This window comes from Pseudophryne corroboree, chromosome 6, assembly GCF_028390025.1.
Source record: "Pseudophryne corroboree isolate aPseCor3 chromosome 6, aPseCor3.hap2, whole genome shotgun sequence".
Lineage (NCBI taxonomy): Eukaryota > Metazoa > Chordata > Amphibia > Anura > Myobatrachidae > Pseudophryne > Pseudophryne corroboree.
In genome coordinates, this window is record NC_086449.1 from 34768370 (window position 1) to 34788391 (window position 20022).

The 20022-nt window shown below is 43.4% G+C and overlaps 1 protein-coding gene across 1 annotated transcript; it reads left to right on the top strand.

The window, feature by feature from the left end:
• Window positions 1–215: 215 nt before the first annotated feature.
• On the top strand, window positions 216–18288 carry LOC134934194 (extracellular calcium-sensing receptor-like). The gene is made up of 8 exons (XM_063929684.1): window positions 216–256; window positions 3347–3638; window positions 5645–6475; window positions 9761–9799; window positions 11514–11741; window positions 13884–13985; window positions 17153–17276; window positions 17360–18288. Exons 1-8 carry the CDS (start codon window positions 216–218, stop codon window positions 18286–18288), a joined length of 2586 nt encoding a protein of 861 aa, XP_063785754.1.
• The last annotated feature ends 1734 nt before the right edge of the window (window positions 18289–20022 follow it).

A 20022-nucleotide genomic window follows, 5' to 3' on the forward strand; every position in this document is an offset into this window, starting at 1 on the left:
ATTGTTTCCACATCACCTCTCTCTGTTACAGACTGAAGACGTTGTGTTACAGGACCTGCGGCTACCTCATTCTGTATTACCTTCTTACGGAGCCCTACTATTGTAATGGATACAGCTGCACTAGGAATGGCCAAGACATGATGGGGATTTATGAAAGTGGGGATATCATAATCGGGGTAATATTAGGCATTCATACGGAAACTATATACCCCAATATGTCGTTCACCCACAAACCAGAAAAAGAAATCTGTAAAAGGTACAGTATGCTACACTAGTTATTGAAATATGCAGAAATTTGTGACTGAAAATAATGTGACTTCATCTAGTATATAATCTTTTGGGGAGTATTTATTGAGTTTTCTATTTTTTGTTTTTCTTTCTTAATATTTTCTACCTTAGTATTTTCAATAGCAATATGTTTTATGTATTTCTTTTTACTGTGTGAGTCCTCACCATGACTGCTGAGAGACTATTCCATCAATCTAAAATATCTTTCTGTATTTGTATGACACCACAAATTCTACAGTGCAAGAAACTCCACATACAAATACATAATCACAAATTGACCATAATAACAAATTGTGTAGTACAAATTCAAGTAAAGCCCCATACACACTGAACGAGCCCCCACCATTGCCAATATTGGCAGTGGCGGGGACCCGGCGGGGTGCCGGAATCGGCTAGTGCATACACACTTGCCGATGCCAGCGGGGAAGGGAGCGACTGCGGGTTCGGGGGAAACGACGCCCATGCTGTAGCTGCAGCATGGCTGTCATTGACAAGGACCTCCGTCATCTGTTCATGTGAAGATGAGGGAGGGGGTCATAAACGATGAGCATGAGCGCGCACAGTTAACGATAATGAGTGTACACACTAGGCAATATTGTGAATGATATCACTCATAAAGCCCAAAATGAGCAATATTGTTCACAATATCTTCTAGTGTGTATGGGCCTTAAGAATTACACATGTTCAATGACAAGTAAAACAAATACAAGTACATATTCCATAAATTGGAATAGCACATGGCATAACACTCATTTAAAAAAAAATGCAGCTTAAAATATCATAATTAAAAATGCATTAGAAGGAGAGAGAGAAGACATGAGATGAACTCCACAATTACTTCAAACTCAGTCATTGAAGTCCTCCAATCCTCCTCAAACCCGCAGAAATATTAACACAATTAATTTTCAAAAACTGTACACCTCTCTGCAACAACTGCTCTCACCTACGTCTCCATTTACTTCTCCTGAGACTGCTGTATCACACCTGAACCAGAAATAGCCTTTGACCAAGTGGCTCCAGCTACCCATCACTCTCCACGTAGGCCTAGATGTCAACCATGATACTCTAAATTAACAAGACACCTAAAAATCTGTTACAGAAAGTTGAACATCAGTGGCGTAAATCTTGTATTCCAAGCGACTTCCTCACATATACTCTTATGGTAATGCCAGGACACTGCCAAACAAACATATTTCCAAACTCTCAACTCTGCTCAAGCCTCTAACCCCAAAGTGACTTTTTGAATACATTAAAATCACTTCTGAACCCTTCCTCACTCAACCCACCAGCCACTATCGAGGCATAAGACTTGCTTACTACTTCAAGGACAAGATTGATAAATTCCAAGAATAAATGGTATGCTCTTCTTCAGCCAGTGACCTGCTCAATTCTGTACCTGAATCCTCTGGCATTCTGTCTTCAGTTTATCACACAAATAAAGATGAAGTGTGCACACTATTTTCATCCTGCTACTCTACTGCCTCTCCTCTTGATCCTATACCCTCACAAATAAGTAAAGCTCTGTCTCCTGTGCTCATCCCAACCTTAACTAACATTTGTATTCTCTCTCGCTGCTGGTATCTTTCCTTCACTGTTCAAGCATGCAGTGATTACTCCCATTCTTAAAAAACGAAATACTGACCCTACCTCTTTCTCAAACTACCATCCTATCTCTCAGCTCCCATGCCTCTCCAAGCTGCTTGAGAGACTTGCCTACAGTGGTCGAAGTGGAAATTTTGAAATGGGGTTATGGAAAAGTGAAGGTTGTAATTATGAGTGCTCCTCTGGAAAAGGGAGCATGGCCACTGAAAAGGGTGTGTGTCCTTAAGTATAGTGTACCACACCATTAACCCCTTATACACATTATGCACCACAATTGTAGGACCCCTTATACTATCTAGTACCGGTGCCACTTACACATTATGTCACATTGAATGAGCCAAAATTCACATCACTCCACACAGAATGAGCCAAAGTTCACAATATGCCACACAGTATGATCCAAAATTCACATTATGCCACACGGTATGACCCAAAAGTCACATTATGAAACAAGGTATTATCCAAAATTCATATTATGCAACACGGTATTATCCACAATTCACATTATGCCACACAGTATGATCCACATTTCAGGACAGGGAGAGTGACAGCAGGGACATAGAGACATGGTCAGTGACAGGTAAATTGACAGCAGGGACAGGGACAGAGACAGTGACAGCAGGGACAGTGACAACAGGGACAGAGAGAGTGACAGCAGGGACAGTGACAGCAGGGACAGAGAGAGTGACAGCAGGGACAGGGAGAGTGACAGATGGCATAGGGAGAGTGACAGCAGGGACAATGACAGGGAGAGTGACAGCAGGGACAGTGACAAAGATAGTGACAGCAGGGACAGTGACAGCAGGGACAGGGAGAGTGACAGCAGGGACAGGGAGAGTGACAGGAAGAGTGACAGCAGGGACAGTGAAAGAGAGAGTTACAGGGAGAGGAACAGCAATGGAAGAGGGACAGAAAGAGTAGCAGAGGGACATAGTGAACAGTACCTGTGGTAGGCAGTGGTGCAGAGGCTGTAGTCTGCAATGGTGAGGAGGAGAAGGCCCTTGTCAGCGGCGGTGGTGAGGAGGACATGGGCAGCGGTGGGGGTGAGGAGGATGTGGGTGGCAGTGGTGGTGCGGAGAAGGCCCTGGGCAGTGGCGGCGGTGAGGAGGATGTGGGAAGCGGATGCGAGGAGAAGGGCCGTGGCAGTGTCCACCATTTGAAATCTGCCATGGACCGACAGCCAATCAGAAGTGGCCGCGTTCCAGCACGCAATTTTAAAGGCGACGGGGGTCTTCAGTGCTTGAAGTGCTGGTATACCATACCGGTGTATACCAGCCCACTTTGAGCACTGATGACTGTAGAAAGTTAATGGTGTGTTACTTGTTTACCATTTTGTTCCAGCTATGCCATACATTAACATGTTAAACCCATTTTCCATCCCAAATATTTGTACTTTTTTTCTTGCAACACTCATTATTTACAGTAAGTAACATAACTGAATCTATTATCTTCTTAGATTTAATTTGGGAAAATATATTCAGTTACTGACCATTCCATGTGCAATGAATGAGATAAACAACAACGCAAACATCCTCCCCAACATCACCTTGGGCTTCCATATTTTTGATTCCTGCAAGATGCTTCAGAGGGAGCTTGATGGAACTCTGAGGATTGTAACAGGGCAAAGCAGAGCTATCCCCAACTACCAGTGCCGACAGCAGGAGCAGCTGGCTGCTATCATTGGCCACTCTATCTCCACGTATTCAATCCTCATGGCCCACATTCTGGGCCTGGCCAGGTATCCACAAGTATGTTTTATGGCATAACTGACAAAAACCCATTTAGCTCTACAGCACTGTTCATTTCACAAGGGAACATAAGTAGGGTCCAGGATTACTGTCTAACTTATATTTAAAGTCATTATCTTACTGATCAGATACAGTATTTTGCACATGGCACTGACGAGATCTGAGACATACTGTAAATCCAGATGCCCTTTTGCCCAGAGTAGTACTGTACATCTACAATTACATAACTTTCATATCATGATTCACAAGGAAATTCCGCTGTGTGTTTGTCTAATGCCGGAAGCACCAAAGCACCAGAGAATAAGTGAACTGAAGGCTTTATTGATCACACACACAAGGCGATGCAAGATGAAGCAGGTTTCAGATGATAATACAGGCACTTGGAATAGGCAGGATTATCACCACACTTGCCTCTCTTCCAGAATGGCTGGGAGGCTCCTGAAAATCAGGTGGCACTCCCGGTCCCCCGGGAGAGAAGACAAATCTCCCAGCCAAATGTCCAAAAATCAGTTCAGCACCCAAGAAACACTGGAAAAAGTAGGTTACTCACAGCAGTTATAATGTCTATGAACCAGGGACAAGCACACAAAGACACTACACAGGTCCAGTCACCTGGAATAGGTTTGACGCTCTGGCAAGGTGGGTGCTCTGTAGATGGTTAATGGAGCAAGTCACGGCATAATTACACGCAGCTGGCCATAGGCAATGGCAAATTAGGCAAATGCCTAGTCTATCTATAATGCCTAGGAGCATGCATTCCAAGCCTAGGGCCGTATCAGCTTGACAATGGTCAGCGGCTGGACCTGGATGGGCTGGCAGAGGTTAGCAGTGCACCAAACCTAGACATATGTGTATAAGGGCATTACTAATGGGGAATAATGTGTAAGGGGCATGGCTGAGGGGCATTATGTGTATAAGGGCATTACCAATGTGTGGAATAATGTGTAAGGGCAGTACTGTATGACATCATGTGTAGTAGGGCATTAGTAATGTGTGGCATAATGTATAAGGGGCATTACTGTATGGCATTATGTGTATAAGGTATACTACTATGTGGCGTAACATGCATAAAGGACAATACCATGTGGTGTACAGCTGCAAAATGTATCAATTAGCACTGAGCCCAGAATCTGCTGGCAGCACCACGAAGGAAAGCAGCATCACAATCATCAGTCCTGCGCACAGCATAGTACAAGGATAGGCTGAAAATACTTTAAGGTCTTGAATCCGAGTCACACTCAATGCAGATGTCCATAGAGTTGACTGTTTCTATGCTTCTGTGCTTGTGCAAAAATTAATAAAATCTTGCACAGGGCCTGGGTTTCATTCAGAGGAGCAGATGCAATTGAGATGCACCATTTCAGATGTATATTGGAAATGAATTGGAAACTCCTGAGCAGTGGTAAGTGGCTATTCATACATACGGAAACATCCTATTTTATTGGTAATGGGAGTGCCGCAAGCATGTCATAGAAGTGCTTAATTGAACACTTTGGAGGCAGTGTTCTAACAGAGAATATGCAACTTGCTTGGGGCTGGTGCAGAGTTTGATGGTGCATCGAAGGTTGCATCCAAAGATGCACCAAGTAGGATTTCAGCACCTATAGACACCTATATTGGCCATCTCAGTCTTTGCACATTTAGACACACACTTGTACATGAGGAGGAATGGCTGATACTCACATTAGCATACAGCTACAGACACAACCATGGTAAAATATGCTAAATCAGTCACAGTGGAGCGCATCTCTGAATCACTTCCAAAGTGTGTACCCACTAAATAATATTAACAGTGGTGGCTCCAGATGAGGGACTGCAGGTCAATTCAAATTTCAAATAGGGAAGCCACCCCAACTGTCACCAACTGCCATTTCAAACTGACTCACTGGCAGTTGGTGTGGCTCCCCTATATGAATTGTGAACTGAGCTGCAGCCCCATCTCTGGAGTCGCCCCTGGACACTACAAACATTTAAATAGATATTTCATTATATTTTTTATACCACAGATAAGCCATGTTTCAACAAGCTATCTTCTGAGCGATAAGACACAATTTCCATCCTTCTTTCGGACTGTGCCCAGTGATGCTCATCAATCTCGAGGATTGGCCCAGCTTGTGCTACATTTTGGATGGACCTGGGTGGGGATGGTCGCTGATGCCAATGATTATGGGTTTCAAGGTATTCAGGCTCTTCGACAAGAAATCCTGAAATCTGGAGCATGTGTGGAGTTCTTAGTCTATATCCAGAGCAGCCGCCCCGATCATAATATTCCACCCATCATTCAGACCATCAAGAAGTCAAAAGCCAAGGTTGTGGTTGTTTTTGCAACTGAAAGTAATGTGATTTTTTTGTTTGATGAACTGATAAAGCAGAACATAACTGAAAAGACTTGGGTGGCCAGTGAGGCTTGGGCGACATCTACTATGTTTTTACCAGAAAAATATTGGAATCTCCTCTTGGGAACTGTAGGCTTTGCATTAAGTAGTGACTTTAGCCCAGGGTTCCATGAATTTATTGAACACATTAGTTTACCCAGACTATCACAAGAAACATGGGACCTAATGTTTTCAGAGGACAATCTGAAAAATGCATTTCTAGAATGTCTGAATTTTGCATTTCAGTTAGAAAGGATGGCAAACAACAGTGCAGGGGAAGATGCAGTTGAACATTTCAGATATCATTTAAAAAATCTAATAAATCTAAGACAGATGTATGCACTCTACTGTGCCGTGCATGTGATAGCTCAGACCTTGCATGACCTTGCCTCATGCAAGGCTACAAATGGACCCTTTATCAACAGAAGCTGCTCAAATATATGGAGTTTCAAACCATGGCAGGTGAGAATCCAGATGTAGCTGTTATGTTCTATGGAGATTGTAAACTCTGCTTCCTCCTGCATTACATGTCAGATGCTGTTGGTGACTTTGATTAGATGGGGAAATGTGAAAGGATATCTGGATGATAGGACTACAGCAGGGATGGCCAAACCGGTCCTCGAGATCTACCAACAGTTCATGTTTTCCAGGCCTCCTGGAGATCTGTAGAATTGTCAGTTAGGAATGAATGCAGCACATCTTAATTAGTAATGACTTCACCTGTGCACCAGCTAGGTGGTCTGGAAAACGTGACCTGTTGGTAGATCTCGAGGACTGGTTTGGCCAGCCCTGGTCTACAGTGTCTAGGTCAACAATTAATAGGCAACACCATATGGTTGACAGTCACAAAAGGTCAACAGATAGAAGGCTAACATGCATTAAAGTCAAGAGGTTCAAAAGGTCAACATGACAATGGTCAACAGACAACTGGTCGACACAAGTTATTTACATGTTTTCTCAACTTTTGCATCATTTACTAACCATGGCTGGGAATAGTAACCTACCTGAAGTGTGATGAGTGAAGCGAGCCCGCAAGTGTATATGTTTCTACTAATTGTGGTTACATATGATGAAACATACAAAATGACACCCAAGAAACTAAAATAACATTGTCATGGCAACCTTTTGAAACTTTCAACCTTTTGTAACTGTCGACCTTACCCACTGTTGACCTTTTACCTGTCAACCTTTTGTGTCTGTTGACTTTTGACTCTGTTGAACTAACGCATGTTGGCCACATGGAGTCAACCTACTGACTGTCTACCTAGACACTGTAGATCTTCTGCACCACACCCATCTGAAAGCCATAATAGCCATAACAGCACCAAAAACACTTACTGTCTATGACTAATGACTTTATGGAAGCTCTCCAAACAATTCATCCCTGCACATTGTCTTCTCTTTCATTTATGTCACCATGCATCACCTCTGTGCCTCCTATTGTCCATAATCATATATTTTGACCTCCACTGTCTATCAGACTTATCTTCCACCATCTTGATTTTAATTTTTGCCCAGTTTTACTTGCAACCCACCTTGTCTATTATCTGTAGATAGTAAACCTTGAACTTTTTTTCCTTTGAGAAAAAAAAAGTGAAGGCTATACTGCCAAAATGTAGCTGTCATTTATATTGTTTTGGTTATTAATATCACTAGAACTATGAGAAGCAACAGTTAGAATTTTAAGCAATGATCCCAGATAAAAATATCCAGAAGAGAAATGGTCTCCTGGGACAGCCCAATGAAGCAAAGTCTCACTGACTATGTCATTGGTGTATGACATGGGCCTCTACTAACCAAAATATGCTGATACACATATGCCCATAGGTGGATGTTCCATGTCAGCATATGTGTCATGTGCTAATGCATTGTGTTGCATGTGTTACCCCTTGTACGGCACTGCATAGCCTGTGTGGCACCATATAAATAAACAGTAAAGAAAAATAATGTTAAAACCTTGAATCATGTTCCAAGAGTACATTTAGTGGGGCTTAAATTCACAGGGCTCTTGAACATATAACATCTTCCAGACATCCCTTTCTCCTTATAGACAGGCTTGTTATAAAAAATAAATTCATAAATCTGTATCCCAGATGTATCTGGGATTAGAGAAACCCTGAAGGTAGTCTGGTCAACATAATTTAGGCTGCAGCTGGGAGCTACTGACAAGCTTTGAGAATAGGCATAGTTCTGGGAGAATTGGCATAGTCCTGTGAGAAAAAGGCATAGTCCTGGACTAGAATAACAGCAGAGATAAGAGGTGGGAGCAGGAAAGAAAAGTAGGGAATAGGTCAGGATAAAGAGAGGAATTGGGGTGAGGCAGGAAATGAAGAGTAAGGAGCAGGCCAGTGTATTGGAAGCAGGGTAGTAAATGCATGGGATTGGGAGTTACAATGAGTTCAAGGTACTCTATTAAACTCAAGGCAGAGGGACCATGTCTGAGGGCAGTGGACAGGTTGGTAAATTGTCAAGATGGTAAGAAAGACTTGAGCAGGTTGTGGTATTACTTACTGTTAGGCGCGGCGGCTCTCGCCAGTGCCCGACCGTTGCTAAGCAACAGTCCCGGCACATCACATCCACCGCGCCTCCTCCTCCTCCGGATCCCCGCACAGCGCATGGCAACGGGAGGACGCTGCACGTGGAGAGCTGCCGGGTCCTTGGCAATGGGGACGCCGGGCGCAGACAGCGTTCCCCATTGCCAGGCAATTAATCTACCACCTGACACCTCTGGTCGTGCAGCAGGGCAGCTGCACAACATTAGTAATTTTGGTTCTCTGCAGTGATTGGGGAGATTCCTGTTATATTCTCCCTCACTGCCTGACACTAACACCGGTGATAGCTTCTTGTGAGCTGTTTCTTGTCCTGAAGCCTTGTCTGATCCTACAATCCAAAGTCCTGGTGTCCAGTGGTTGGTAGTCAGAATCCACCCAGCTTTCCTTCCTGTCAACCTGTGTCTTCTACCACGGGCTACACTTGCCTGTATTTACACTGGTGTTGTGAGTAGCGGCTCTGCCGCACCTTACGGCCTTGGCCATATCTCTCCGTTCTTTTGCTTTTGAGTTTTCTGCAAAGGTCTGTGCTTGGGCTGTCCTCGCCGGTATATGACAGTGTCGTGTTGGCGTGTGGACAGCATAATCTTTGGTTGTTATTTAACCTTGCGGCTGAGGAGCACATACTTTTGTTTAAGTTCTGTAGTGCTCCTAACTCTGTTTCAGTTTTTAGTTAGAGGTTCCCCTTGTTATCGCCCCATCTCAGTTTACGCCTTGTCTCCAACTAAGACCGAGGGGCATCGGAGTTGGGCAGACTTAATCCGCCCTTCAAACGCGGCTGCCGTGGGCCCAAGCAAACATAGTCTCGCAGGCGTAGACTGACCACGAGGGTGAGACAACGGAGTCAGGGCTTTTTAGGGGAAACTACTGAACTTTATCCTAACTACAGCATCATGTTCATGTGCTTAGGGTTATACTTTCAGTTCTAGCACAGTGAACGTAACACTTAGAAACTTATTTCCACATATCATTGCAACAAGAGTGACTCATATTTGGTGTATAGAAAATAATCCCATCTCCTCCGCAATTTCTAATATCCTAATCAGGGCGATATTATGACATACTGTAAAAAGATCATGCAAACTATTGTTCAGTTTAAAACAAAACATTATATTAAATCCTAGCCCATCTGTGAACTAACTGAACTAATAGATGCCCTCTCAGTGTCTAACAGCAAACTTCCTGCCTATTTCCTTAGGTAGTGAGCTCTGAGCCAAGCCCTGACATGGCTTATGGGGTATGTTCAATAATTGTCGGATCCATTCCAACATGCATTTGTCGGAATGGTCCGACAAGGGAGTGAGGAGCCTGGCCGGGGGGTCGCCCTGCTCAATCCGACTTTTTTTTAAAGTCGGATAGAGATTGTCGGAAAGGGGGTCAAAACCTGTTGGATTTGGACCACGTGGATCGGCACCTATTCCGCTGATCCACGTGTTTTCTGACAAGTCAGGAATTCCCGACTTGTTGGAAAAAACTGCCCTCTTTGAATTGGTTGGAACCCCTTCCGACAGAAATCTGTCAGAAGCTGCCGTTATTCCGACAAGATGGCAGCTTCCGACAGCTATTGAATACGGCCCTATATCAGCCTCCTACAGATGCAGGCTCTAATTACCCTGCTCTTAAGCTGAAGAACCCAAAATTGGCCCTGTGAAGGGAGCCCTCTCTTCTCTCTCACATCCACACCCCCAGGACCCATTTCAAGTCTGTTTGCACTCAATTTTGGATTAAGCCAGTATAAAATAGAAAAAAATCAAAAAGTGCATATATTTCATAAAAATTTAACACTAATTTATTACACACAAGCTAAAGATACGTATAATAGGGCACAGATCATAAAGATGAACAGTGTACCGTAAAGGGGAAGCGGTTAAGATACCGCCGAACGGGATCCTGGTGATAACAATGCCGACGCTGGAATCCCGCACAGCGGTACTATGCCGGCGCCGGAATACCGTCAAGCCAGGCTATTCTCCTTTGACACCCATAGAGGGAGAAAATAACCCGTGGCAAGTGCAGTGAGCCTGAAAGGGGCTTACTAGCGCTCCCCCCTTTGCTGGCATACTGTTGGCCAGGATGATGCTGTTGAGATACTGACAATCGGCATCCCGCCCATTGGTATTTCATACTGAACCCCTATTAAGTATATAAAATACAGCTTATAAAATTGCAAGTGGGCAGGATAGGTGAAATGCATACTGGAATTTGGATATAATCAGGCATGTAATGCCTAGATAAACAGAGGTTGCAGATCCCTCCCAGGCTCAGTACAGATGTTCCTTCTGTTATCCTATATGGACCCCACTGTGATGTACAACAGTAGGTGGATTATCACTACACCTTCCCGTTCCCCCCATGACCGTGGCACCACGCCTCTTATTTTTATAGTTTTTTTTCTTCTTTATAGACCATCCAGAGCCGGCCCTAACCAATATGATGCCCTAGGCAAGATTTTGGCTGGTGCCCCCTAGCACTGCCGCTAGTTCTGCAGGAGATGCCTGGCATGAGTCAGCTGGCAGGTCTGCTAAGGTTGGGCGCCTTTTGTTTATGAAAATGCATCTTATTTGCAGTACTATGTGGCTAGGATGCACAAGCAGCTTTCACTGATTAAAATGATATGCAGCATGCCTATATTCTGTGTGCGACCGCAGCTGTATCTGCATACGACATACTACATGACAGTGATTTCCAGGAATACACTGCAACGTACAATTTCGTATGCAGATACAGCTGCAGTCACACACAGAATATAGGCATGCTGCATATCATTTTAATCAGCAGAAGCTGCTGGTGCCCCTAAGCATACCAAATGCCCTAGGCATTTGCCTAGTTTACCTATGCCTAAGGCCGGCTCTGAGACCATCTCATGTTGAGAGATTTAGGAATGTTCTGGTTATATTATATTGAAAATGCATTGCTGGAAACAAGACATAATTTCTGTGTTTCCCCTATAGATTTCTCACTACATGAAGAAGGTGCGGGTGAAGCTAAGCTGTGACATTACTTTTTCCTTTGATGACAACGGGAATCCTCCTCCGGTTTATGATATTGTCAACTGGCAACTAAGTCCTGAGGGTACAATGAGACAGGTCAAGGTGGGAAGATATCATAGCACAGCTGCCAATAAACATGTCCTGAATATCAACATGAGTAACATACAATGGTCATCTGATGATCAAGTGGTAAGATGCCCAGCTATTGTACTGTACATCTTGAAGTACAGGTTAATGTTACAGTTTAGACTTAACTATAATAACAGAGGTTTTAAAAAATGAAAATGACATTTAAATCTCTGCCAAAAGCATTGCAATTAAGATGTTGGTACAATTGTCTTCCCTAGAGAATATACAAAGTCTTAAAAAATATATATTTCTAAAGGGAAAATCAATTATGATCTGTAATGCTGCATTGACATTTTTGTGGGGACGGTTAATATTTTATATACAGATAGAAAAAGTATGGTGTCACAGAAATCATTCTATGACAGTGGCTCCCAAACGTCCTTAAATCACAGCACCCTAAAATATCATCATTGATTTCATGGCACCTCAAGGCTAGAAGTTTTTATTGCTACATTTAGGAAAAAAAATTATGAAATTGCTGTTAGTACAATGGCCCTCATTCCGAGTTGTTCGCTCTCTAGCTGCTTTTAGCAGCTTTGCACACGCCAAGCCGCCGCCTACTGGGAGTGAATCTTAGCTTATCAAAATTGCGAACGAAAGATTAGCAGAATTGCGAATAGACACTTCTTAGCAGTTTCTGAGTAGCTCCAGACTTACTCGGCATCTGCGATCAGTTCAGTGCTTGTCGTTCCTGGTTTGACGTCACAAACACACCCAGCGTTCGCCCAGACACTCCTCCGTTTCTCCAGCCACTCCCGTGTTTTTTTCAGAAACGGCAGCGTTTTTTCGCACACACCCATAAAACGTCCAGTTTCCGCCCAGAAACACCCACTTCCTGTCAATCACATTACGATCACCAGAACGAAGAAAATACCTTGTAATGCCGTGAGTAAATTACCTAACTGCATAGCAAATTTACTTGGTGCAGTCGCACTGCGGGCATTGCGCATGCGCATTAGCGACTAATCGCTCAGTTGCGAAAGAAAAATAACGAGCGAACAACTCGGAATGACCACCATTGTGCCTACTTGTCATTTTTAGGGTCAGTTATGTGATGGTGTACAGATGTGCTTCAGATTGTCCACATGTGTTATGATTGACAGCCACTAGCCTGGTTTGCCTATCACTATGACCATAAATAATTTGATTTGGTCCTGAACCATCAAGCTGATGCATCCTTGCAAAAGATTGTGGTACCCCAGGCACACAGTTTGGGAATTGGGACCCACTGGGCTATGGGATAAATGTTATAGCCTGTGACTTGCAGGCATCTGTGGGAAACAACAGACAGAGAGGAGGGGGGTGCAAATCCCCACCCCTGAATTCCCTTCTGCACACTAAAAATTACCTGTAACCATCCCTGAACCTATCTGGTAATAAAATTCAGAGAATTAGTCACAAATGTTTGCAAACACATGTTTAGCTGCTGGCCACTTCACGGCTTCTCCGATATAGCAGTCCTAACCTACATAATAGCAGTGCCCACATAGGGCCATGTAATTTGTCACAGTAGGCCTCATGATAAAGGCTATTACTAAAACACTTCCAGACAGAGAGCTGTGGGATCCTGATGGGTTTAACCTTTTAAAATATTGCCACTTTAAAACAATGGGCATACACACCAGGCAGGGCCGCCTTAAGGGGGGACAGCCGGGACTGTTGTCCTGGGCCCTCACAGGGAGGGGCCCTCCTTTGCACCTGCAGATGAGGGTATAACTGTACAGAATTGTCCTCAACAAAATGGCCACCGCCATGGAGGAGATAAAACAATCAGCAATGGACTACTAAATACATAGGAACACAAGGAAGCATCTAGTTTAACAATACTCAACGATAAAGCAACATTATGGGCTAGATGGATCATTGCATGGAGAGTGATAAAATGGAAAATGATAAACAACCAACTAACCAGCTCCTGTCATTTTTCAAACAGGACCTATGACATGGCAGTTAGGAGCTGATTGGCTGGAACTGTTTCTTTCTCCATTTTATCACTATCCAGGCGATGATGCACCTAGCGCTCAGTCTGCAGAATCTCGGCAGAACAACTGGGAAACTCCGGCTTGCGGAGATAAGGCAGGGCTAAGGGCATATATATATACAGATGGAGCCATGTTTATCCTGGCCTTTAATAGGATTAATTATGCCAGGTCAGTCAGATTTAATCCCCTGCTGTATTGTTCTCTCTGTATTGTATTGCAGCTGAGAACAATAGTTGAAGGGTTTAGGTTAATAAACCATGGTGTGCCTAGGCGCAGCAGAGAAGTCAAGATTATTGTGGACCCATCTGTATGGCTGGGGCAGGTGTGTATATGTGTAAGAGGTAGCCGGCTGGGGTATATGTGTGTGAGAGGAAAGTGGATGGGTATATGTGTGTGGGAGAGAGGTGGCTGGGGTATATGTGTGTGAGAGGAAAGTGGATGGGTATATGTGTGTGGGAGAGAGGTGGCTGGGGTATATGTGTGTGAGACGAAAGTGGATGGGTATATGTGTGTGGGAGAGAGGTGGCTGGGGTATATGTGTGTGAGAGGAAAGTGGATGGGTATATGTGTGTGGGAGAGAGGTGGCTGGGGTATATGTGTGTGAGAGGAAAGTGGATGGGTATATGTGTGTGGGAGAGAGGTGGCTGGGGTATATGTGTGTGAGAGGAAAGTGGATGGGTATATGTGTGTGGGAGAGAGGTGGCTGGGGTATATGTGTGTGAGAGGAAAGTGGATGGGTATATGTGTGTGGGAGAGAGGTGGCTGGGGTATATGTGTGTGAGAGGAAAGTGGATGGGAATATGTGTGTGGGAGAGAGGTGGCTGGGGTATATGTGTGTGAGAGGAAAGTGGATGGGTATATTCAGCACCTCTCACAAACCTGTCATTTTCATCTCAAAAACATTTCTAGAATCAGACCTTTTCTCACACAGGATGCCACTAAGATCATTATTCACTCACTGATTATTTCCAGACTGGACTACTGTAATCTCCTCTTAACTGGCCTCCCTGACAATCACCTCTCTCCACTCCAATCTATCCTCAATGCTGCTGCCCGGCTCATCTTCCTCACCAAACGCACTACGTCTACCTCCCCCCTCCTACAGGCCCTCCACTGGCTTCCCTTCCCTTTCAGAATCCAATTCAAACTTCTCACACTCACTTACAAAGCACTCACCCACTCCTCTCCCATCTACATCTCTGACCTTATCTCCCTTTACTCTCCCACCCGTCCTCTTCGCTCTGCTAATGCACGCCGTCTCTCCTGTCTTCTGATTACTTCCTCCCACTCCTATCTCCAAGATTTTTCACGTGCTGCTCCATTTCTCTGGAATTCTTTACCTCTCCCCCTCAGACTCTCCACCTCTCTACAAAACTTCAAACGGGCTCTTAAGACCCATTTCTTTACCAAACGTAGCCAAATCTCAACATAACCCTCTGTTCCACGCTCTCTATGTACCCCATCTGTGTCATCCCTGTCTGTCTACCCCTCCCCTTAGAATGTAAGCTCTCACGAGTAGGGCCCTCTTCCCTCATGTGCTTATACTTTTCTTACTTTAATAATCCTCAACCGCCCAGATCCCACAGTTTTTTGACCACCTGGAACTTATCTCTATGTTTACTGGTGTAGTTATGCTTAGCTGCCCTGTACTTGTCCTATATTGTATTCAACTGTAAGTCACTGTTTTCCTATTTTTTATGTGCATTTGTACTCTGTAATCGGGCGCTGCAGAACCCTTGTGGCGCCATATAAATAAAGGATAATAATAATAATAATAATATGTGTGTGGGAGAGAGGTGGCTGGGGTATATGTGTGTGAGAGGAAAGTGGATGGGTATATGTGTGTGGGAGAGAGGTGGCTGGGGTATATGTGTGTGAGAGGAAAGTGGATGGGTATATGTGTGTGGGAGAGAGGTGGCTGGGGTATATGTGTGTGAGAGGAAAGTGGATGGGTATATGTGTGTGGGAGAGAGGTGGCTGGGGTATATGTGTGTGAGAGGAAAGTGGATGGGTATATGTGTGTGGGAGAGAGGTGGCTGGGGTATATGTGTGTGAGAGGAAAGTGGATGGGTATATGTGTGTGGGAGAGAGGTGGCTGGGGTATATGTGTGTGAGAGGAAAGTGGATGGGTATATGTGTGTGGGAGAGAGGTGGCTGGGGTATATGTGTGTTAGAGGAAAGTGGATGGGTATATGTGTGTGGGAGAGAGGTGGCTGGGGTATATGTGTGTGAGAGGAAAGTGGATGGGTATATGTGTGTGGGAGAGAGGTGGCTGGGGTATATGTGTGTGAGAAGAAAGTGGTTGGGTATATGTGTGTGGGAGAGAGGTGGCTGGGGTATATGTGTGTGAGAGGAAAGTGGATGGGTATATGTGTGTGGGAGAGAGGTGGCTGGGGTATATGTGTGAGTGAGGGGGTGTGGATCATTAGATCGACAGTGTCTAGGTCGACAATACTGTCGAAGTCGGAAAATATTACAGTACACCTGCTTTAACAATATTTAGGTTGACCAGTCTAGGTCGACAGTCACTAGGTCAACAGGGTCAGAAGGTCGACATATTCTAGGTCGACAGGTCAAAAGGTCGACATTAGTTTTTTATGATTTTTTGGTGTCGATTTCTTCGTAGAGTGACCGGGAACCCCAATTACTGCACCGCGTCCCCTCGCATGGCTCGCTTCGCTTTCCATGCTTCGGGCACGGTGCCTCACTCTGCTACCGCTTTCCTCGGCACAGATTAACCGTTCCAATCGTAGTCCACGTGGATCGTTATGTATGAAAAAGTAAAACAAAATGATTTTTTGAAAAACTAATTTCGACCTTTTGACCTGTCGACCTAGAACATGTCGACCGTCTGACACTGTCGACCTTCTGACCCTGTCGACCTAGTGACTGTCAACCTATAGTGGTCGACCTAAACATTGTCGACCTAGACACTGTCGATATTCAGACCGGATCCCGAGTGAGGTGGGGCTGCCATGAGGATAGTTATGTATTATATGGAGGGGGCTGAGGCAGGACTAGTGTATCATATAATTTATGTGATATATTGAAATACTGTAACACCTAACCCTACAGCCCAAACTTTAACAAGTTTTTTTTCTAACTGGTTTACACACCAATTGATGCCTCACCCTTGCTGTAACTCCACCCACATTATTAACAGCTCCAACCCCCCAGTGGGGTCCTGCCTAATTTACTAATCCAGGGCCCCACAATCCCTGTCACCGAGAACCATCAGATGCATGCAGATCGCAGGCTATTTCATTTCTGCTGTATTTCTGAAATTGCTAAAAGCACAAATGTATTGCAAACAGTATAAATGTATCTGCGTGAACAATCTCACTCAGTCAAGGCAAAACACAAATTTGTACAAAAAGGAAGTTGCTATATATTTTTCAGAAACTTCTGTTTTATCATGCCATTTCTGTTTTCCAACATTAATGTATGCTAAAAATAAATGGTTTTAATAAAATTGCTGTTTATTTCTAGGTCCCGATTTCTGTCTGTAATAAAAATTGTTCACCAGGTCTCAGAAAAGCTGCCAAGAAAGGAGAACCAAGTTGCTGTTATCAGTGTGTCACCTGTTCCCAAGGAGAGATCTCCAACCAGACTGGTGAGTATTCAATAGATGATACAACTTGTTGTGAATGCAGTGGTATTTAATTTTCTCCAATGTCTTATTTTACATAATTTCAGACTCGGGTGAGTGCTTGAAGTGCACATGGAATCAATGGCCAAGTCAAGATAAAGACAGATGTTTGCCGAAAACCATTGAATATCTAAAATATGAAGAGCCATTGGGTATCACATTAACAACCACCACTGTCACCTCATCCTTTGTACCTTTAGCTATTTTAGGGCTTCTTATTTCTTACAAAGCAACTCCTGTAGTACGAGCCAACAATTATACCATCAGTTGTCTTCTCCTGATCTGCCTTTCTCTTTGCTTCTTGTGCTCTTTGGCTTTTATTGGCTATCCTCAACGTGAGAAGTGTCTTTTACGACAGGTTGCCTTTGGTACGGTATTTGCTCTTTGTGTCTCATGCATCTTGGCCAAGACAATCATGGTTGCAATTGCATTCAGGGCAACTAGACCAAACAGCGATTTAAAAAGATGGGCTGGTCCTCATGTCTCCTGTAAAGTCATTAGCTTAGGAACGTTCTTCCAGTTCCTGATCTGTCTCACTTGGCTTGCACTTTTCCCACCTTTCCCTGAATATAATGACAAAACCAAACCTGGAGTCCTCATTCTTGAATGTAATGAGGGCTCAGCCACCTGCTTTTGGAGTACCTTAGGGTATCTCGGTGTCTTGGCTGTGATCAGTTGTGTTGTTGCTTTCTTGGCAAAGGACCTCCCTGACAGCTTTAATGAGGCCAAATTCATCACCTTCAGCATGATAGCCTTTCTCAGTGTCTGGTTGTCTTTCATTCCAGCTCATCTCTCCACCAGTGGCAAGTACACTGTGGCCCTGGAGATCTTTGCCATCTTGTCCTCCAGTTGGGCCATGCTCTGTTGCATGTTTGTGCCAAAATGTTATATAATTCTATTCCGCCCCACAGTGAACACTAAAAAACATCTCATGAGGAGGTTTAGCAAAAGAACCAATTACAATATGCATTCCTGATTGAACAGATGGACAATGAATACAGTATGTTTGTTACCGTTTATTAATCCTATTGGGCTCATTTATCAATGAGTGATACATTTCACTGTGAGTGATAAATTGCACCAGCCAATCAGCTCCTTACTGTCATTTTTCAAGCACAGCCTGTGTTGTTTGTAAATTAGGTATTACATGCAGTAACAGTAATACAGTAGTAATTGTTATGGACTTTAATAAAAATACATTATTTCAAGTTATGTTGTTTTTTATTATATTAGTGTTTTTATAGTATTTGATATTTATCTATTTTAACAGGTTACATAAATTTTAAAAAATCAAATTAGAAGTAAACATTTTAGTTTATTGATAATTATTATATGTTTACAGCTTGTGATTATAAGTAGACCTTTTTGATTACAAGATTGAAGAGTATAATGTATGAAACTATGCGATAAATGCTATATTACACATACAATATTTATTAATAATGTTAACCCTTACATTAATTGGTTGAATATACTTTGGTTTAAAAAAAAGTTAATATATTAAAATAGGAAAATAAATACATGTAACAAAAATATGGATATTACAATAACTTACCTCTAAAATATTGAACTGAAAGGACTTGGCATATTACTTTTGCACAGGCTCACTAAATTGATTGACTGGATGCTATAAATGGTATAGCTTTAATTTATTGTACTTTTAAAAAGACCCAATATTTATTTATTGATTTAATTTATTTTATTGAATTGATTTATGTCCTTTTTTTACCAGTTGATAAATAAAATTTTGATCTGCTTTGTTATCTTGTTTGTGGGGTCCTTGCCTCTCTGCTATGGTGTGTGTTTCTACAGAATCAGAGCCAAGCTTAGTGTGAAAGGCAAAACCTCCCAAATGAGGTCTATACAACCGTACTCCAAGTTAACATCCACCTACAGTACATACAAAACCACCTTTGTACCTTAGCATAAAGACAGTAGAATATGTATTGGGACTGATGGGGAGCCTCTGAAGCCCAGGGAGGTACACAGTAAAGAGAGCATCTTTGCTCTGGATTTGAGCAACATGTGGCAGCTCCTTTGGTGAGCAATGCACTAGAGATACCTCACATTTTGTGAGGTATCAGTTAAACTGATACAGTCATTGCTATTGAGGCTCCAAAAGGGGCGTTTTAAGAGAGGAGGAAGCCCATGTTCAGCCTCCTCCGTTCGTGCCCCCTCCTCTCCGCCCGGAGCGCTGTAGAGTCTGAGCACTAGAGGGCACGGCGGCCATTTTCCCTGAGATTTCTCTACTGTGCATAACTCCGTGAAAATGGCCGCTGAGCCATTTTGACGGAATTCTAATAGCACTTTGGATGCTGGCGCTGGACTCCGGAGAGGTGAGTATTTTAAAAATGGGTGCAGTGTGTGCGGCAGGGGCCCCCCTCTTGACTCAGGGGCCCGTGTGCACCAAACACACTGCACCCATTATAGAATCGCCAGTGGGCTCCAAGTTGTTGAGGCAGTCAGAAACTGGTGAAGGAAAACAGTGTTTAAGTGTTAGACCCTGAATGATGAAATATGTATAGGAAATTCCAGGGACCAGACAGTACCAGAGGACATCTAAATATTGGTAAGCAATATCTATTCAGAAAATATGTGTAACTTTTAATTGTGAAGAGCTTACATATTATGCAGTGAGAATACAGTATGTAATCATTCATACCAGTCATTGATCCAGTGGGGCTTACAGTATATATTACCTACCTTATGC